At 48.6% G+C, this 21,669-nt stretch overlaps 1 protein-coding gene across 4 annotated transcripts in view; it reads right to left on the bottom strand.

Moving 5' to 3' along the window:
• CNKSR2 (connector enhancer of kinase suppressor of Ras 2) overlaps window positions 1-21,669 on the bottom strand; it is a 236,725-nt gene that overhangs the window by 141,159 nt on the left and 73,897 nt on the right. For all 4 annotated transcript variants that reach the window (XM_054399320.1, XM_054399319.1, XM_054399314.1 and 1 more), the window contains exon 5: window positions 2,729-2,770. In XM_054399320.1, the coding sequence (XP_054255295.1) occupies window positions 2,729-2,770 (42 nt within the window). The remainder of the gene's footprint in view (window positions 1-2,728; window positions 2,771-21,669) is intronic.

The raw sequence follows: 21,669 nt of genomic DNA on the forward strand, positions 1-21,669 counted from the left end.
GGGAAGGGCCTGGAGAAGAAATCTGATGGAGAGAGACTGAAGGAGCTGGGGATGGTTAGTTTGGAAAAGAGGAGGCTGAGGGCAGACCTCATTGCTGTCTCCAGCTACCTGAAAGGAGGTTGTGGAGAGGCTGCTGCTGGTCTCTTCTGACAGGGAATTAGCGACAGAACAAGAGGGAATGGCCTCAAGCTGTGACTGGGGAGGTTTCCACTGGACATCAGGAAACATTTTTTCCCTGCAGGAGTGGTCAGGGATTGGCACAGGCTGCCCAGGACTCTCTAAGGTCCATTTAAACCTAAGGCATTCTATGGTTCCATGATACTAACTGCTGCTTCATCAGCTCCAAGCACTGCCAGCTCCCTTCACAACGCTTTTGGCTAACTTGTAAGAGATACATACTGCAGATAGCAGATGTCAAAACTCTTGGCTCTTGCAGTAGAGAACATGTATGGGAAAATCTGGTTATATATAAAGATTTCCAACTTAGAGCACTTCGACTTCTGCCAAGATTATGCAATTAAAAACTTCATGGCTTAAAGACTTGCAAATGATCAGCCTAGCAAAGATGATGATGCCAGGCTCACTGAAACTGCTAGTTCTTGGGAGTTCCACAGGGGGAAAAGGCCACTGAAGCTTAGAAGTAAAAGGAGACCTTTCATTTGTCACTGTGAAATAAAAGCAACAATTTCTTATAGAATTCAGCTGGCCAAGTGTTTAATATGGGAGCATTATTAAAGAAAGGAAAAAGGAGGGGGAAAAAAGAAAATGAGGAGAAGAAAAAAGGAAAGGAGAAGAAAAAAGGAAAGGAGAAGAAAAAGGGAAAGGAGAAGAAAAAGGGAAAGGAGAAGAAAAAGGGAAAGGAGAAGAAAAAGGGAAAGGAGAAGAAAAAGGAAAGGAGAAGAAAAAGGGAAAGGAGAAGAAAAAGGGAAAGGAGAAGAAAAAGGGAAAGGAGAAGAAAAAGGGAAAGGAGAAGAAAAAGGGAAAGGAGAAGAAAAAGGGAAAGGAGAAGAAAAAGGGAAAGGAGAAGAAAAAGGGAAAGGAGAAGAAAAAGGGAAAGGAGAAGAAAAAGGGAAAGGAGAAGAAAAAGGGAAAGGAGAAGAAAAAGGGAAAGGAGAAGAAAAAGGGAAAGGAGAAGAAAAAGGGAAAGGAGAAGGAAAAGGGAAAGGAGAAGAAAAAGGAAAGGAGAAGAAAAAGGGAAAGGAGAAGAAAAAGGGAAAGGAGAAGAAAAAGGGAAAGGAGAAGAAAAAGGGAAAGGAGAAGAAAAAGGGAAAGGAGAAGAAAAAGGGAAAGGAGAAGAAAAAGGAAAGGAGAAGAAAAAGGGAAAGGAGAAGAAAAAGGGAAAGGAGAAGAAAAAGGGAAAGGAGAAGAAAAAGGGAAAGGAGAAGAAAAAGGGAAAGGAGAAGAAAAAGGGAAAGGAGAAGAAAAAGGGAAAGGAGAAGAAAAAGGGAAAGGAGAAGAAAAAAGGAAAGGAGGAGAAAAAAGGAAAGGAGAAGAAAAAAGGAAAGGAGAAGAAAAAAGGAAAGGAGAAGAAAAAAGGAAAGGAGAAGAAAAAAGGAAAGGAGAAGAAAAAAGGAAAGGAGAAGAAAAAAGGAAAGGAGAAGAAAAAAGGAAAGGAGAAGAAAAAAGGAAAGGAGAAGAAAAAAGGAAAGGAGAAGAAAAAAGGAAAGGAGAAGAAAAAAGGAAAGGAGAAGAAAAAAGGAAAGGAGAAGAAAAAAGGAAAGGAGAAGAAAAAAGGAAAGGAGAAAAAAAAGGAAAGGAGAAAAAAAAGGAAAGGAGAAAAAAAAAGGAAAGGAGAAAAAAAAGGAAAGGAGAAAAAAAAGGAAAGGAGAAAAAAAAAGGAAAGGAGAAAAAAAAAGGAAAGGAGAAAAAAAAGGAAAGGAGAAAAAAAAAGGAAAGGAGAAAAAAAGGAAAGGAGAAAAAAAGGAAAGGAGAAAAAAAGGAAAGGAGAAAAAAAGGAAAGGAGAAAAAAAGGAAAGGAGAAAAAAAGGAAAGGAGAAAAAAGGAAAGGAGAAAAAAGGAAAGGGGGAAAAAAGGAGAAAAAAAAAGAAAGGAGAAAAAAAAAGGAAAGGAGCAAAAAAAGGAAAGGAGCAAAAAAAGGAAAGGAGCAAAAAAAGGAAAGGAGCAAAAAAAGGAAAGGAGCAAAAAAAGGAAAGGAGCAAAAAAAGGAAAGGAGCAAAAAAAGGAAAGGAGCAAAAAAAGGAAAGGAGCAAAAAAAGGAAAGGAGCAAAAAAAGGAAAGGAGCAAAAAAAGGAAAGGAGCAAAAAAAGGAAAGGAGCAAAAAAAGGAAAGGAGCAAAAAAAGGAAAGGAGCAAAAAAAGGAAAGGAGCAAAAAAAGGAAAGGAGCAAAAAAAGGAAAGGAGCAAAAAAAGGAAAGGAGCACTGCATGAGGTTGTTGTGGCCAAAGTGCAGAACCCAGAACTCAGACTTGTTAAATCTCATGCCCTTGGACTCTGCCAACTCTCCAGCCTGGCAAGATCCCTCTGCAGAGCCCTCCTACCCTTTAACAGATCCACTCCTGCCTCCAGCTTGGTGTCATCTGCAAATTTACTGATGATGGACTCAATCTCCTCGTCCAGATGATCAATATCCAACAAGTAATTCCATAAATCCATGCAGTCATCCCCCGACTACTTCATTTTCCTCCTGGCACCACACAGAAGAACAACCAGAACACACAGTTCTGTCATTCTATGTGCTCTATACAAAGAGAAATCCAAACATTACTCACCACATGAAGAATTTTATTCTCTGTTTCATATACTGTGCAATCCTGGGGAAAAAAAAAAAAAAAAAAGAAGCAGAAAAGGCAGGTTAAATTGATCCAAACATTCACCCCTCCTACATTTATCCTTTAAAAAGAAAAAAATTGCATTAACTGAATGGAAAAGTCTTTAGAATCACAGAATGGCTTAGGCTGGAAGAGACCCTGGAGATCATAGAATCATAGAACTGTCAGGGTTGGAAGGGACCTCAAGAATTATCTAGTTCCAAACCCCCTGCCATTCGGGTGACTCAAGGCCCCCCATCCAACCTGGACTTGAACATCTCCAGGGAGGGGGCATCTACAACCTCTCTGGACAATGCATTCCAGAGTCTTGCACCCTCACAGTGAAGAATTTCTTCCTAAGATCCAATCTAGGATGAAGTAAAACATTTCAAAGTCTCAAACAAAACAAAGATTCTTGTTAACCCTGTGCACCCTGGGGTAGGACAAGGGGCAATGGATGGAAACTGCAGCACAGGAGGTTCCACCTCAACATGAGGAGGAACTTCTTCACTGTGAGGGTCCCAGAGCCCTGGAACAGGCTGCCCAGAGAGGTTGCAAAGTTTCCTTCTCTGGAGACTTTCAAGGTTCTGTCTGGATGTGTTCCTGTGTGACCTGTGCTGGATGCTATGCTCCAGCTCTGGCAGGGGGGTTGGACTCAATGATCTCTGGTGGTGCCTTCAGTCCTTAGCAACCTGTGAGCCTGTGGAAAGCCACTAGAGAAAGGAAATGCTGGTAAATGTTTATTCACTGGATGTTAGGACTGAGAGTTGGGGTTGTTTAATCTGGAGAAGAGAAGGCTCCAAGGAGACCTTCTTGTAGCCTTCCAGTATCTGAAGGAGGCTACAAGAAAGCTGGGGAGGGACTTTTTAGGATGTTGGTGAGTGATAGGACTGGGGGAATGGACCCATGATGGATGAGAGGAGATTTAGATTAGAATTTAGGAAGAAGTTCTTCCCCATGAGGGTGGTGAGGCACTGGAACAGGTCGCTCAGGAAGGCTGTGGATGCCTCCCCTCCCTGGAGGTGTTCAAGGCCAGGTTGGATGAGGCTTTGAGCAACCTGAGCAAAGTGGAAGGTGTCCCTGCCCATGGCAGGGGGGTTGGAACTGGATGATCTTCAAGGTCCCTTTCAACCTAAACCATTCTATGAACCTGTGAGCAGAAGTAGAGTTGCTTTCTTCCTTGAGGCAGACAATTTTCCTCCGCTTTATATCTTTTTTTAGCACAAAGCAGCTAGTCACATGCATGCTGGGCAAGTGGTTTCAACCAGCACTACCTGCCCATGGCACAAGCCCTGTGAGGAGAAGCTGAGGGAGCTGGGGATGTTTAGCCTGGAGAAGAGGAGGCTCAGGGGAGACCTTATTGCTGTCTACAACTACCTGAAGTGAGGCTGTAGCCAGGTGGGGGTTGGTCTCTTCTCCCAGGCACCCAGCACCAGAACAAGAGGACACAGTCTCAAGCTGTGCAGGGGGAAGTTTAGGCTCAAGGTGAGAGGAAAGTTCTTCAGAGAAAGAGTAATTGGCCATTGGAATATGCTGTCCAGGGAGGTGGTGGAGTCACCATCCCTGGAGGTGTTCAAGAAGCTTGGCTGTGGCACTTGGAGCCATGGTTTAGTTGTCAGGGAGGTGTTAGGTATTAGGATGGAACTGATGATCTCTGAGGTCTTTTCCAACCTGTCTGATTCTGTGACTCTGTGAAAGTGACCCAACTCTAGTGGAAATGTTGAAAACCAGAAGTACCAGCAATGGTCTACAGTAACCAAGAAAGTAAACTAAGCTGAACAATTCCTGCTGAGCTGAACTGACAGATTGGCACACCCTGCCAAAAGAAGAGAAGGCAAACCCTGGGAGGAGAAAGGAGAGAAAAGGGAACCCACTGGTTGTTGATAACCCTCCATGCATGCATAACAAATGTTTATAACACTTCATGCAGGGAGACAAATGCTGAATACAAAACGCACAGGAAACTTGAGCTGGACCTTCCCAAGTCCATGCAGCCTGCTGGGGACTGCATGCTCATTGCTGTCACCTTGTGTAGCACCTGAGGCAGTTTCTACAAGCAGTGCTGACAGATGGGAGGCTGGAGGGCTGTGGAAGTTGTTCTGACGGAGCAACATCTCAGAGGGTATAGAGAAATGGAATCAGTAAGGCAAAGAGCACAAGGGGCAATGAAACAAACTAGGACACAGGGAGTTCCACCTCAACATGACGAGAAACTCCTTCACCATGAGGGGGGCAGAGCACAAGGATGCTTAGGGGACTTGAGCATCTCCCCTATGAAGAGAGACTGAGAGCCCTGGGGCTGTTTAGTGTGGAGAAGAGAAGGCTGAGAGGGATCTGATCAATGTCTATCAATAGCTGAGGGGTGGGGGTCAAGGGGAGGGGGCCAGGCTCTTTTGGGTGGTGCACAGGAATAAGCCAAGGAACAATGGAGACAAACTCAAACATAGAAGATTTCACCTCAACATGAGGAGAAACTTCTTTCCAGTGAGGGTGTCAGAGCCCTGGAACAGGCTACCCAGGGGGGTTGTGGAGTCTCCTTCTCTGGAGCCTTTCCAAACCCACCTGGCTGCATTCCTGTGTGACCTGCCCCGGGTGCTCCTGCTCTGGCAGGGGGGTTGGACCTGATGATCTCTGGAGGTCCCTTCCAACCTCTGATATACTGTGAGACTGTGATACTTAATTGCTCAAATGAAATCTGTGACTAAGTTTTCATGTTTTAAGTCTCATTTTTAAATCAATTTATTCTCTTAGGAAAACAAAACCCAACCAACAACACTGTTATATGCAGCTTGTTCTTGAGAAAAAATTAACTTTTAATCCATGAAATGCTCCTAAGCGTTACTAATACAAGCAAAGGCCACGTGCTTGGAAGTTTTATCTAAAGCAACCTCTGCAGAAGCAGCAGGTTGATCAGGCAGCACTTCCCTAATAACAGCTGCTGGCATTCAGGAAACATTTGGCAGGGAGTATAGCCAGAAAGAAAATGCAACACACTCAACTCTGTGCAGGCATCAATGAAATATTTGCAAGCTTAGTAGCAAGGCAGACATTTCCCTGGTGTATGTGGGAGGGCAGGAAACCTTTTCAGTCCAGGGTACATCTATGTTCTGCAAGCTTCCTTAGGCATCTGGGCAAGAATCAGAATGGTTTGGCTTGGAAGAGACCTCTACAGGTCCAACCCTCCTGTGGTGAGCAGGAACATCCTCCACTAGATCAGAATCATAGAACTGAATCACAGAATTGTCAGGGTTGGAAGGGACCTCAAGGATCAGCCAGTTCCAACCCCCCTGCCATGGGCAGGGACACCTCACACTACAGCAGGTTGCTCACAGCCACATCCAGCCTGGCTGCAAAAACCTCCAGGGATGAGGCTTCCACCACCTCCCTGGGCAACCTGTGCCAGTCTCTCACCACCCTCATGGAGAAGAATTTCTTCCTAACATCCAATCTGAATCTCCCCATTTCTAGTTTCCATTCCCCCAGTCCTGTCACTCACTGACACCCTAAAAAGTCCCTCCCCAGCTTTCTTGCATCCTCCTTCAGATACTGGAAGGCCACCAGAAGGTCTCCTCAGAGGCTTCTCTTCTCCAAACTGAACACCCCCAACTCTCTCAATCTGTCTCCATTGGAGAGGAGCTCCAGCCCTCTGCTCATCCTCATGGCCCTTCTCTGGAATCAGGTTGTACCGTTGGCTAATCTCCAGTTTCTCATCCCCCAGCAGCATCCTGCCCCCCAAGTCCTTTTCTGCAGGGCTGCTCTCAATTTCATCATCCCCCAGCCTGGTTTGCAGCTCCAGCCCAGCTGCAGGACCTTACTCTTTGCTTTACTGAACTTCATGAGATTCTCTTCAGGCCACCTCTCCAGCCTGTCCAGGTCCCAGACTATCCTTTAGTTCCAAAACTTTTTTCCATGCATCAATGACATCCAGCTGAACTCAAGCCAAGCAGGAACTCAGGGCAATGTGCAGGAATGCAAAGATCCAATGTGGCATAGCCCAGAGCAGCCCTGAAGTCTAGGATTCAAGGAAACTTAGGAAAGGTCACCAAGCTGATCCCTGCCTTGTAGCAAGCTCCTCTGAACTTCCTGCAGCCAGCCCTGCAGAAGAGGCCTGAGAATGCTTCTGAACAATCCCAAGAGCAAAAGCCACATGTCAATTTCTTTCACAGAATCACAGAAACATTCAGGTTGGAAAAGAGCCTCAGCATCACCAAGTCCAACCATTAACCCTACCCAGCAAGGCTCACCCCTAAACCACATCCCCAAGCACCACATCCAAACCACCTTCAAACACAGCCAGGCTTGGGGACTCCACCACCTCCCTGGGCAGCCTGTGCCAATGCCTGACTCACTCTTGCTGGGAAAAATGTTTCCTAATGTCCAGTCTAAACCTCCCCAGTCACAGCTTGAGGCCATTCCCTCTTGTTCTGTCACTAATTCCCTGTCAGAAGAGACCAGCAGCAGCCTCTCCACAACCTCCTTTCAGGTAGTTGTAGACAGCAATGAGGTCTGCCCTCAGCCTCCTCTTTTCCAAACTAACCATCCCCAGCTCCTTCAGTCTCTCTTCACCAGATTTCTTCTCCAGGCCCTTCCCAGCTTCCTTGCCCTCCTCTGCACTGCCTCCAGCACCTCCACATCTCTCTGGCATTGAGGTGCCCCAAACTGGACACAATACTCCAGGTGTGGCCTCCCCAGAGCTGAGTCCCAGGGGACAATCCCCTCCCTGCTCCTGCTGGACACAGCATTGCTGATCCCAGCCAGGATGCCTTTGGCTTTCTTGGCCACCTGGGCACACAGCTGCCTCCTCTTCAGCTGCTTGTCCTTTATCACCCCCAGGTCCCTTTCTGCCAGCAGCTTTCCAGCCACACTGCCCCAAGCCTGCAGCGTTGCTTGGGGTTGTTGTGCCCCAAGGGCAGGACCTGGCCCTTGGCCTTGTTGCAGCTCCTCCTGTTAATGTTGGCCATGGATCCAATCCATCCAAGTCCCTCTGCAGAGCCTCCCTGCCCTGGTGCAGATCAACACTGCCACCTCACTTGGTGCCATCTGCACACTGACTGCTGACACACTCTGTGTCTGCATCAAGGTGATAAAGATGTCAAACAGAAGTGGGCCCAACACTGAGCCCTGAGGAACACCACTTTCATCAGGAAAGGTTTTCCCCTATATATACATAATTTGTGGACCTTCTTCACTGCTTTGAGCTTTATCTTGAGGCAAATGCTGAGGGTCACAGTGCCCACCCTCTTCAAACATCCCTTAGGTAGAATGAGAAGCTGCATGCTGATTACTGGAGGCCTTCACCATTTACAATTATTGCCTTTTTTTTTTTCATACCCATTTCATTTCAACTAAAAGAGCTTAAAGCACAGGAGAACTATAAAAAGAATCAGTAACTCTGCAATTAGAAATAAATGTGTGTGTTTTTAATAGCAAACCACCCACAGCTGGGGAACATCTCTTTCTTCTCTACCTAGACAAGAAGCCCAAATCCCACTCCTGAAAGCTCTTCCCAAGCAGCTGTTTAACCACAGTATCAAAACATTGCAATTAAGTTAAGAAACAGATCATACACAAACTTAACACCAACTTCTTTTCTACTTTAGAAAAGCAGGAACACACACACAAATCTGCAAGCAAGCTTCACTCCCACACAAGCTAACAATTTGCTATTCACTTAGTGAAACAATCTCAGAATTATGATCATAAAATGGTCTGGGTTAGAAGGGACCTTCCAAAGGCCATCTAGTCCTGCAGTAAGCAGAGACATCCCCAACTTAGATCAGGTTGCCCAGAGTGAGCAGAGGCATTCCTCAACTAGATCAGGTTGCCCAGAGTGAGCAGAGGCATCCTCAACTAGATCAGGTTGCCCAGAGTGAGCAGAGGCATCCTCAACTAGATCAGGTTGCCCAGAGTGAGCAGAGGCATCCTCAACTAGATCAGGTTGCCCAGAGTGAGCAGAGGCATCCTCAACTAGATCAGGTTGCCCAGAGTGAGCAGAGGCATCCTCAACTAGATCAGGTTGCCCAGAGTGAGCAGAGGCATCCTCAACTAGATCAGGTTGCCCAGAGTGAGCAGAGGCATCCTCAACTAGATCAGGTTGCCCAGAGTGAGCAGAGGCATCCTCAACTAGATCAGGTTGCCCAGAGTGAGCAGAGGCATCCTCAACTAGATCAGGTTGCCCAGAGTGAGCAGAGGCATCCTCAACTAGATCAGGTTGCCCAGAGTGAGCAGAGGCATCCTCAACTAGATCAGGTTGCCCAGAGTGAGCAGAGGCATCCTCAACTAGATCAGGTTGCCCAGAGTGAGCAGAGGCATCCTCAACTAGATCAGGTTGCCCAGAGTGAGCAGAGGCATCCTCAACTAGATCAGATTGCCCACAGTGAGCAGAGGCATCCTCAACTAGATCAGGTTGCCCACAGTGAGCAGGAGCATCCTCAACTAGATCAGGTTCCCAGAGTGAGCAGAGGCATCCTCAACTAGATCAGGTTGCCCAGAGTGAGCAGAGGCATCCTCAACTAGATCAGGTTGCCCAGAGTGAGCAGAGGCATCCTCAACTAGATCAGGTTGCCCAGAGTGAGCAGAGGCATCCTCAACTAGATCAGGTTGCCCAGAGTGAGCAGAGGCATCCTCAACTAGATCAGGTTGCCCAGAGTGAGCAGAGGCATCCTCAACTAGATCAGGTTGCCCAGAGTGAGCAGAGGCATCCTCAACTAGATCAGGTTGCCCAGAGTGAGCAGAGGCATCCTCAACTAGATCAGGTTGCCCAGAGTGAGCAGAGGCATCCTCAACTAGATCAGGTTGCCCAGAGTGAGCAGAGGCATCCTCAACTAGATCAGGTTGCCCAGAGTGAGCAGAGGCATCCTCAACTAGATCAGGTTGCCCAGAGTGAGCAGAGGCATCCTCAACTAGATCAGGTTGCCCAGAGTGAGCAGAGGCATCCTCAACTAGATCAGGTTGCCCAGAGTGAGCAGAGGCATCCTCAACTAGATCAGGTTGCCCAGAGTGAGCAGAGGCATCCTCAACTAGATCAGGTTGCCCAGAGTGAGCAGAGGCATCCTCAACTAGATCAGGTTGCCCAGAGTGAGCAGAGGCATCCTCAACTAGATCAGGTTGCCCACAGTGAGCAGAGGCATCCTCAACTAGATCAGGTTGCCCAGAGTGAGCAGAGGCATCCTCAACTAGATCAGGTTGCCCAGAGTGAGCAGAGGCATCCTCAACTAGATCAGGTTGCCCAGAGTGAGCAGAGGCATCCTCAACTAGATCAGGTTGCCCAGAGTGAGCAGAGGCATCCTCAACTAGATCAGGTTGCCCACAGTGAGCAGAGGCATCCTCAACTAGATCAGGTTGCCCAGAGTGAGCAGAGGCATCCTCAACTAGATCAGGTTGCCCAGAGTGAGCAGAGGCATCCTCAACTAGATCAGGTTGCCCAGAGTGAGCAGAGGCATCCTCAACTAGATCAGGTTGCCCAGAGTGAGCAGAGGCATCCTCAACTAGATCAGGTTGCCCAGAGTGAGCAGAGGCATCCTCAACTAGATCAGGTTGCCCAGAGTGAGCAGAGGCATCCTCAACTAGATCAGGTTGCCCAGAGTGAGCAGAGGCATCCTCAACTAGATCAGGTTGCCCAGAGTGAGCAGAGGCATCCTCAACTAGATCAGGTTGCCCAGAGTGAGCAGAGGCATCCTCAACTAGATCAGGTTGCCCAGAGTGAGCAGAGGCATCCTCAACTAGATCAGGTTGCCCAGAGTGAGCAGAGGCATCCTCAACTAGATCAGGTTGCCCAGAGTGAGCAGAGGCATCCTCAACTAGATCAGGTTGCCCAGAGTGAGCAGAGGCATCCTCAACTAGATCAGGTTGCCCAGAGTGAGCAGAGGCATCCTCAACTAGATCAGGTTGCCCAGAGTGAGCAGAGGCATCCTCAACTAGATCAGGTTGCCCAGAGTGAGCAGAGGCATCCTCAACTAGATCAGGTTGCCCAGAGTGAGCAGAGGCATCCTCAACTAGATCAGGTTGCCCAGAGTGAGCAGAGGCATCCTCAACTAGATCAGGTTGCCCAGAGTGAGCAGAGGCATCCTCAACTAGATCAGGTTGCCCAGAGTGAGCAGGAGCATCCTCAACTAGATCAGGTTGCCCAGAGTGAGCAGAGGCATCCTCAACTAGATCAGGTTGCCCAGAGTGAGCAGAGGCATCCTCAACTAGATCAGGTTGCCCAGAGTGAGCAGAGGCATCCTCAACTAGATCAGGTTGCCCAGAGTGAGCAGAGGCATCCTCAACTAGATCAGGTTGCCCAGAGTGAGCAGGAGCATCCTCAACTAGATCAGGTTGCCCAGAGTGAGCAGAGGCATTCCTCAACTAGATCAGGTTGCCCAGAGTGAGCAGGAGCATCCTCAACTAGATCAGGTTGCCCACAGTGAGCAGAGGCATCCTCAACTAGATCAGGTTGCCCAGAGTGAGCAGAGGCATCCTCAACTAGATCAGGTTGCCCACAGTGAGCAGAGGCATCCTCAACTAGATCAGGTTGCCCACAGTGAGCAGAGGCATCCTCAACTAGATCAGGTTGCCCAGAGTGAGCAGAGGCATCCTCAACTAGATCAGGTTGCCCAGAGTGAGCACAGACCACTGTTTAGTCTGAGGAAGAGGAGGCTGAGGGGAGACCTTATCACCTCCTTCAACTACCTGAAGGGAAAATAGAGAGAAGAGAGTCTGAAGGAGCTGGGGATGGATAGTTTGGAAAAGAGGAGGCTGAGGGCAGACCTCATTGGTGTCTACAGCTACCTGAAAGGAGGTTGTGGAGAGGCTGCTGCTGGTCTCTTCTCCCAGGGAACTAGTGATAGAACAAGAGGGAATGGCCTCAAGCTGTGACTGGGGAGGTTTAGACTGGACATTAGGAAACATTTTTCCCCAGCAAGAGTGGTCAGACACTGGCACAGGCTGCCCAGGGAGGTGGTGGAGTCCCCAAGCCTTGGTGAGTTTAAAGGTGGTTTAGATGTGGTGCTTAGTGATATGGTTTAGTGGTGACCTTGGTAGAGGAGGCTTAATGGTTGGACCTGAGGATCTCAAGGCTCTTTTCCAACCTGAATGAATGTTTCTATGCTTCTGTGTCTGGGAGTTATGATCTGAGTATTCTCAAGTTAGTTTTTTTTTTTTAATTGTTGCTAAGTAGCAAGACTGACAGATCATCCACTTGACAGATGCTGCTATTAAAGGAGTCAGTTACAGCTTTAATCAATTTCAGAAGCAGAGGGATTTGAAGAATGGCTTGGCTGAAGTCCAAGCAGTGGCTGCATTGCTCAAGAGAGCTTCTGTGCCGAAGGTTTGGTGGTGCATCAGAGGCTGAACTCTTTTAGCAAGCACAGAATGGTTTTGTTTGGAAGGGATCTCCAGAGGTCATCTAGTCCAATCCCCCTGCAATCAAGCAGGGACATCCTCCATTAGGTCAGACTGCCCAGAGACCTCTCCAGCCTGACCTTGAATATCTCCAGGAATGGGGCCTCAGCTACCTCCCTGGGCAACCTGTTGCAGTGTTCCACCACCCTCATGGTGCAGAACTTGTTCCTCACATCCAGTCTAAATCTGCTCTGCTCTCATTGCAAGCCATTGTCCCTCATCCTATCCCTGCAGGCCTTTGCAAACAGTCCCTCTGCAGCCTTCTTGGAGCCCCCTTCAGGTACTGGAAGGTTGCTCTTAGTTCTGCCTGGAGCCTTCTCTTCTCCAGGCTCCCTCAGCCTGCCCCTGCAGCAGAGATGTTCCAGCCCCCTGTGCATCTCCTAAAGAGTCTCCCATCACTGTTGTCCCTCCTCCTTCTGCCTGCCAGTGTCCCAGGGATCTCTATCCTCAACTTTCTCCTCTGCAACCTCTTCCCTAGCACTCAGCAGCCTCCTAAACTCATGCTGCTTTAATTGTCATCTCTGTGGGCATGACTCACAGAGCTCTCTCCCTTCTGCTCACAATTCTCAGTTCAGAATCTCTCCTGCTGGCTATTTGCCACCAGCTCTAGCCCAGCACACACTGCAAAGCTGAAACCACGTTTCTCCCTCAACCCTCCCTGCTCCCCACTTCTTCCTCCAGCTCTGTCAACACCTCCACCACCTTCTGTCCCACCAAGCTCACAACCTGGGTGCCATTTGCAACCTCCTCATCGCTTCCCACACAAATCCTGCTGATTTCCTACCCACTGCTGCTCAGAAACATTTGCTTGCTTTCAATTACAGCTTACAACTATTCAATCCTTCCAGCTGCCAATACCAAAGTGGGAGGCTTGGCTGAGGCAGCTGAGGGCTGTGTGGCCATTCAGTGAGGCTTGGACAGACTGAGAGATGGGCAGAGAGGAACCCAATGAGGTTCATCAAGGATGAGTGCAGAGTCCTGCAGCTGGGAAGGAAGAATAAACTGCAGCAGGACAGGTTGGGAGGGGATCTGCTGGAGAGCAGCCCCAAGGAGAAGGACCTGGGAGTGCTGGTGGACAACAAGTTGTGCATGGCACAGCAATGTGCCCTGGGGGCCAAGAAGGCCAAGGGGGTCCTGGGGGGCATTCAGAGGAGTGTGGCCAGCAGAGCCAGGGAGGTTCTCCTCCCCCTCTACCCTGCCCTGCTGAGACCTCACCTGGAATATTGCATCCAGTTGTGGGCTCCCCAGTTCAAGAGGGACAGGGATCTGCTGGAGAGAGTCCAAGGGAGGGCTCCAAGGATGCTGAAGGGACTGGAGACTGCCTGGTGAGGGGAGGCTGAGAGACCTGGGGCTATTCAGTCTGGAGAGGAGAAGACTGAGAGGGGATTTAATCAATGTTTATAAATATCTGAGGGCTGGGGGACAAGAGGGAGGGGACAGGCTCTGCTCAGTTGCACCCTGGGATAGGACAAGGGCAATGGATGGAAACTACAGCGCAAGAAGTTTCACTTCAACATGAGGAGGAACTTCCTCAGTGTGAGGGTCCCAGAGCCCTGGAACAGGCTGCCCAGAGAGGTTGTGGAGTCTCCTTCTCTGGACCCTTTCAAGACCAATCTGCCTGCATTCCTGTGTGACCTGCACTGGATCCCAAGGTCCTGATCTGTCAGGGAGTTAGGACTGGATGATCTCTGGAGGTCCCTTCCAGCCCCTAACTTCCTGTGATCCTGTTTCTTGCCACTGGGTCTACAGCATCCTTGCTCTATTCTCCTTGTTCCCTCCCTCCCATCTGAAGCCAGAACTCATCTGTACCTGCAGCAACCCACTCTGTCCACCCCCACTGCAAACATGCAAAAGAATCCATGGAGCTGGGAGGAAACAGAATGGTGAGCATACCCCCTTGAAGACACTAAGTGAAGAGAATAAAAAAATCTCTGCTGTGAAAAATATAATGCAAGCTATCACACAGCACCACAGAAAAGGAGATTTCCTATGCAACCTACACAAATGCTTCCAGAACTCTTCGGAGTCTTTCCCTGAACATTTAATGAACCTGCAGCACTTGAAAGTCCATCACCCTTGTGTACAACCTCACAGCAATTACCCTGGCTCAGTGAGTACAAAAGAGCTGTCTTAATTTTATTTAAACAACCTGCCTGGAGCGGCACCTATCACCATGGCAACACAGCACTGCATGGTGAAATCCAACACCACTGACAGAAATCCCCCCCAGATCAAGCAGCTCCTGGGGAAAGCTGCTCCTTGGATGAAGAGAGCTACAGGGTGTGTGCTAAGCTCTTTTCTTCTGCCTTTCTGGAGGAATTTTCCATTTCCAATTATTTCTACCTTGCTTTCCATAAAAGACATCATCTTGCTCTCCCCTTTGGGATCCGGTCACATATTAGTTCTTCGTTTGCACACAGAGAGGAACACTTCTTCCTGCTGTAAACACTCTAAAATGAGCTGCCACACAGAACACATCTGGTTGGAAAAGACCTCCAAGCTCATCCAGTCCAACCTTTCACCCAGCACTAAGCCATGTCCCTAAGCACCAGCTCCACACACTGCTTGAACACCTCCAGGGATGGGGACTCCATCACTGCCCTGGGCAGAACATTCCAATGTTTGACAACACTTTCACTGAGGAAGTATTTCCTAGCATCCAGCCTGAATCTCCCCTGCAGCTTGGAACCATATCCTCTGCTCCTGTTGCTTGCCACCAAGGAGAAGAGGCTGGCCTCAACCTCAGTCCAATCTCCCTTCAGGGAGCTTAGAGAGCAATGAGGTCTCTCCTCAGCCTCCTCTTCTGCAGGTTGAACACCCCCAGCTCCCTCAGATGCTCCTCACAGGCCATGTGCTCCCTCAGCCTGTCCTCATAGGAGAGGTGCTCCAGCCTCTGATCATCTTTGTGGCCCTCCTCTGGACCTGCTGCATCAGCTCCATGTCTCTCTTCTGTCAAGGGCTCCAGAGCTGGACACAGTACTCCAGGAGAGATCTCACCAGAGCAAAGGGGCAGAATCAGCTCTCTCAGCCTGCTGGCTACCCTGCTGATGATGCAGCCCAGGCTGCCATTGGCCTTCTGGGCTGCAAGCTCACCCTGTTGGCTCATGCCCAGCTTCTCATCCACCAGCACCCCCAATGCCTTTTCTGCAGGGCTGCTTTCTATCACCTCATCCCCCAGCCTGTACTGGTATCTATGATTGCCCAGCCCTAGATGCAGGACCTTGCACTTTGCCTTATTGAACCTTAGGAGGTTCTCCTCAGCCACCTCTCCAGCCTGTCCAGGTCTTTCTGGACGGTATCCATCCCATCCTTCAGTCTTATCAACCACACCATTCAGCTTGGTATCACCTGCAGACTTGCTGAGGGTGCCCTCAACCCCACAGTCTCTGTTATTGATGAAGATAGTGAACAACACTGGTCCCCAATACAGACCCTTGAGATCTTTTTTCTCTAGCACTGTCATGGAAAGGAATTCTGCCTTATAAAACACAACTGCAGCAGAATATTCCCTGTTCCTAGCTGCCAACAGAGGAAATAAAATTAATTAAACTTGGGAAAAAATGATGACATTTAAGCAGATGACATTTCAGGCTCAGCTATGACTGGAATGTTTCATACTGGATCATCTTGATGGATTTTGGATGGACTTAAGCCAACACACATACCTCATGTTATATTGCTGAAATAAAAATGGACCCCACACTTTTTCATGATCAAGGTTTCTTACTAGAATCATAGAATGGGAACCTCCAAAGGTCATCCAGTCCAAACCCCCTGCAGGCAGCAGGGACATCCTCAACTAGATCAGGTTGCCCAGAGCCCTCACATTGAGTATCTCCAGGAATGGGGCCCCAAACCACCTCCCCAAGCAACCTGTTCCAGTATTCCACCACCCTCTGCAGTCAGCAGGGATATCCTCCAGTAGATCAGGTCCAGCCTGACCTGGAAGATCTCCAGGGACAGAACCTCAACTACCTCCCTCAGCAGCTTGTGGCAGTGTTCCACCACCCTCATGGTACAGAACTTGTTCCTCACACCCAATCTAAATCTGCTCTTCTCTCATTTCAAACCATTGTCCCTCATCCTGTCACTGCAAACAGTCCCTCTACAGCCTTCTTGTAGCCCCTTTCAGGTACTGGCAGGCTGCTCTTAGGTCTCCCTGGAGCCTTCTCCTCCCCAGGCTGAACACCCCCAGCTCCCTCAGCCTGTCTTCATAGCAGAGGTGCTCCAGCCTCCAGATCATTTTTGTGGCCCTCCTCTGGACCTGCTCCATCAGGTCCATGTCCCCTACTTAGTAACACACAGTTTCTGTGTTGTCCTGTGCTGAGGTGAAATCTTGCAGCACTGCACCTGGTTGTAGAGGCTGTAACTTCTCTGGAAAGGAAAATCAGTTTCCCAAGCAAAAGAAATGCAGAGTCTCAGTCTTCACTTCCACTGATATGACAAACACAATCTCAACCCAGAATCACAGAAGTAACCAGGTTGGAAAAGACCTTTGAGATCACCAAGTCCAACCTATCACCCAACACCATCTAATCAACTAAACCCATCCTCATTAAATGACTAAATTCAGCATTTCTGAAGAATTCCACAGGAAGCAGGGTGAATTCTGCCTGCTCCTGTTCAAACAGGAGCTGTGATGTCACTCAGCACCTACTGACAACCAGCCCACAACAATCAGGTTAAGAAAATAAGGGTTTGAATTCAAGGAAGCATGAGACACTAAACCATGGGGACTTGCTGACATTTCCTAGTCAGTTTAGGGGAAAAAAATGTCTTTATAGAATCTATCTCCCTGACAACTCATCAGGCATCAAATTATTTCTAGTAGTGGTACACATCTTCATAGTCTGTTATTGATGTTTTAAACTTGGAGCTCTTTGGTGCCTAATCCCATTTCCAAAAAAAAAAAAAAAAGACTTCAAAACTTCTGTCATAGAGCTGGAGAGGACCTCCAAAGGTCATCCAGTCCAACCCCCCTGTACTCAGCAGGGACAGCCTCCACCAGATCAGGTTGTTCAGAGCTTTGTCCAGCCTAACCTTGAATAGCTCTGGGGATGGGGTCTCAGCTGCCTCCCTGGGTAACCTGTTGCAGTGTTCCACCACCCTCATGGTGCAGAACTTGTTCCTCACAACCAATCTAAATCTGCTCTTCTCTAATTGCAAACCATTGCCCTCAACCTATCACTTCAGACCTTTGCAAAGAGCTCCTCTGCAGCCTTCTTGTAGGCTCACTTCAGGTACAGGATGGCTGCTCCTAGGTCTTGCTGGAGCCTCCTCTTCTGTGATTTAAAACCATTGTACCAAATGCCAACAAGATACCCAAAATTAAACTATTTCAAGGGGGGGGGGGGGGGGGATAAATAAATTATAATAAACTAATAGAAAGAAACTACCAGAATCTGAAATTGCATTAATATTAAACATCTCAGGCACTTTTCACATTACACTAAAGGACATCTGAGATTTTTCCAGAGGAGTCTGCTATGGAGACATGAGCAAAACATTGCTTGAGAGCATGCACTGAAACCACTTGGACAGAGCTTCTTGCGAGGAAAGTTCCCTCTTTCCAATAATCCTTGGATTATGCATTGACTTCTAAAGGTGAAGAAAACCAACTGGCACAGGCTAAGACATACCCTGAAACACACCACTTGCTCCTCAGCACTGCTTTGAACATTATGCAACAGGGGGAGGGGAAAACAACAACAGAAAATAAAATCTTCATAAGAACAGTCCTTGAAGGATATAAAGAGAGTCTAAGTTTCTGTCACAGTGTTCCCTGCAGTGAGTTGGAAGTCTCCCATACAAACATCACTTGGGTTGCATGGACTGCAGGCAGGTGGTGCCCAGGGTTTGTTTTCAAGGAGGGGGCACTTGTTTTGGTGCTGTTTTTCCCTGGGGTTTTGGGGCTTTTCCCCAACTCTATTGAGCTACCCACAGGTCCACTTCTTCCCTTACTTGTAGGTTTATCAGAAATGGAGCATTTTCCCCTAACACTGCGTTAGGAATATAGAGAAATTGGAAATTCTAAGAATCTGGCATCTTCTCCTGGGATGCATCCAAAGCAGTGTGACCAGCAGGACAAAGGAAGGGATTCTGCCCCTCTGCTCTGACCCCACCTGAAGCACTGCCTCCAGTTCTGCTGCCCCCAGCAGAAGAGGACATGGAGCTGATGGAGCAGGTCCAGAGGAGGCCACAAAGATGATCAGAGGGCTGCAGAAATTACCCTATAGGGACAGAATGAGAGAGTTGGGGATGTTCAGCTTGGAGAAAAGAAGGCTCTGGGAAGACCTTAGAGCAGCCTTCCAGTAACTGAAGGGGGCTACAACAAACCAGGAAGGGACTTTTGACAAGAGCTTGTAGTGGTAGGATGAGAGGGAATGGATTGAAGCTTGAGGAGGGCAGATTGAGACTGGAGATGAGGGAGAAATTCTTTAGAGTGAGGCTGGTGAGACACTGGAACAGGTTGCCCAGGGAGGTTGTGGCTGCCTCCTCCCTGGAGGTGTTCAAGGCCAGGTTGGATGAGACCATGACCACCCTGGGCTAGTGGAAGGTGTCCCTGCCCATGGCAGGAGGCTTAGAACTGGATCATCTTCAAGGTCCCTTCCACCCTTAACCATTCTATAAATCTATGAATGAAGCATTTTTATTTAAATTGGAAGGCAGGGGATAAAATCATAGAATCAGCCAGGTTGGAAGAGACCTCCAAGGTCATCCAGTCCAACCTATCACCCAGCCCTGTCCAATCAACCAGACCATGGCACCAAGTGCCTCATCCAGGCTTTTCCTGAACACCTCCAGAGGTGGCCACTTCACCACCTCCCTAGGCAGCCCATTCCAAGGGACAATCACTCTCTCTGTGAGGATGAACAGCATGGCAAACTCACAAAGGTTTTCCTGCAAGTGTTTGATAACAAAGTTCAGGTGGAAGGAACACTATGGAAAATGTAACCCAAAAGCTTCAAAGCTGAACACATAACTGTTCCCATCAAACACAGGCTGCTTGTAAAACCACAACAATGTGGAAGAAGCTCAAAGAAGCTCTAATGAGGACCCTACCACACATTCACACCACTAAACTACTAAAGGCAGTTCATTAGCTAATGATACCTGAGGTAATTAGCTGCTTGGTATGACCTAGAAGTCAATATTTTAAAGCTATATTTAGAGAGTCCTGAAAGTCCTTAATAACTAGGGCTTAAAAGGGAGTTGGGAAAACAAGCCTGCACTTATTTTTGCAGTGAGAAATAATTTGTGATCCTTTCACAGGACCACAGATTTTAGAGGTTGGAAGGGACCTCTGGAGAGCTTCCAGTCTGACCCCCCTGCCAGAGCAGGAGCAGAGAATCCAGTACAGGTCACACAGGAACACATCCAGACAGGGCTGGAAAGGCTCCAGAGAAGGAGACTCCACAACCCCTCTGGGCAGCCTGTTCCAGGGCTCTGGGACCCTCACAGTGAAGAAGTTCCTCCTCATGTTAAGGTGGAACCTCCTGTGCTGGAGTTTCCATCCATTGCCCCTTGTCCTATCCCAGGGTGCAACTGAGCAGAGCCTGTCCCTTCCTTCCTGACCCCCAGCACTCAGATATTTACAGACATTGATCAGATCCCCTCTCAGTCTTCTCCTCTCCACACTAACCACCCCCAGGTCTCTCAGCCTCTCCTCACCAGGCAGTGCTCCTCCAGTCCCTTCATCACCCTTGTAGCCCTCCCTCTCCAACTTTCCAGTATCTTTTATCTGAAAGAGGGCAGTGGCTGGAAGCTCAACAAACATTACCCCCAGCCCTGGCAGCGAGTCCATGGCATATGGAGTATATGGACACTGTGTCAGTCTCAGACACCTGCAAATGGGGAATCAGCTCCAAAGCACAGAGCTGAGGTGGTGCCCCAGGCAGTTCTGCATGCACCCAACAGCAGAGCTTTCAGCTGAATAAGAGGGCGCAGTCTCAAGCTGCTGCAGGGGAGGTTTAGGCTGGATGGTAGGAAGAAATTCTTCCCAGAAAGAGAGATTGGCCATGGGAATGGGCTGCCAGGGGAGGTGGTGGAGTCACCATCCCTGGAAGTATTACAAAAGAGCCTGGATGAGGCACTCAGTGCCATGGGTTGGTTGATTAGATGGTGTTGGGTGATAGGTTGGACTGGATGATCCTGAAGGTCTTTTCCAACCTGGTTAATTCTGTGAAAATCACACAATGCTAGGGGCTGGAAGGGACCTCAAAAGCTCCTCCAGTCCAACCCCCCTGCCAGAGCAGGAGCACCTAGAACAGGTCACACAGGAACTCCTCCAGGCAGGTCTTGAATATCTCCAGAGAGGGAGACTCCACAACCCCCCTGGCAGCCTGTTCCAGTCTCTGTCACCCAATTGTGCCTCTAAGTTCAGAGCACTTCTGGATGGTTCTCTTGGCCTTTCCTAGCTGTCCTCCATCCTGCCTGCCATCTCCCAGCCTGCATCACTCAGGTTGCTCTCCCCATGTCACCCAACAGTCTGAGGTGGACTCAAAAGGTTGCTGTGAGACAGCTGATGCCAGAAGGATGTTGTGTGACAACAGCACGAGCCAGATCCCCATCAGCCACCTGACTGCTCTTCATCTCCAGCCCTGTTCCACAGAATTGCTTCCCTCACATGGTCCCTCTTCAGGGAAGCTTTCATACAGGAGTATTTACAGCCCTACAGCTATGCTTCTGCTGCAGCACTTGGCTAAGCAAATCCCACAAGACATTAAAGCTGGGAGCTAAACATCAGTGGATTTAAAGCTAAACAAACACAGGAAATCATTGTGGAAGCTGATTTAGGGAAGTAAAAAAGAAATCATGTGGTGAGTGCTACTAATAATCACTACTTGATAGCAATAGGAAGAACTCTGGTGATTAGCAGGGAAGGTTTCTTTCAGTGTCTGAGAATTTACAATGTCTGCTACAAGGACAGGCTGAGGGAGCTGGGGGCCTTCAGCCTGGAAAAGAGAAGGCTCCAGGCAGACCTAAGAGCAGCCTGCCAGTACCTGAAGGGGCTACAAGAAGGCTGCAGAGGGACTGTTTGCAAAGGCATGGAGTGATAGGATCAAGGCAATGGTTTGAAATGAGAGAAGATTTAGATTGGATGGTAGAAACAAGTTCTGCACCAGGAGGGTGGTTGAGTGCACTGGAAAAGGTTGCCCAGAGAGGTGGTTGAGGGTTGGGGATATTCAAGGTGAGGTTGGACAGGGCTCTGGGCAACCTGATCTAGTGAAGGATGTCCCTGCTGAGTGCAGAGGGGCTTGTGCTGGATGACCTTCAGAGGCCCCTTCCAACCTGGGTGACTCTATGGCAATACAGAATCAGACTTTCCAGCTATTCCAAAGATTTCCAGGGCTTTAATCCTAAACAATCACAGAATGGTCCAGGCCAGAAGGGACCTCCAAAGGTCATCTAGTCCAACCTCCCTGCAGTCAGCAGGGACATCCCCAACTACATCTTTCAGCAAAGCAGAAAGCTTCTTTACTTAAAGGGTTCCTGGGGAATAAAAGCATTGAGAACCACAA

This window comes from Indicator indicator, chromosome 1 (genome assembly GCF_027791375.1).
Source record: "Indicator indicator isolate 239-I01 chromosome 1, UM_Iind_1.1, whole genome shotgun sequence".
Taxonomy (NCBI): Eukaryota; Metazoa; Chordata; class Aves; order Piciformes; family Indicatoridae; genus Indicator; species Indicator indicator.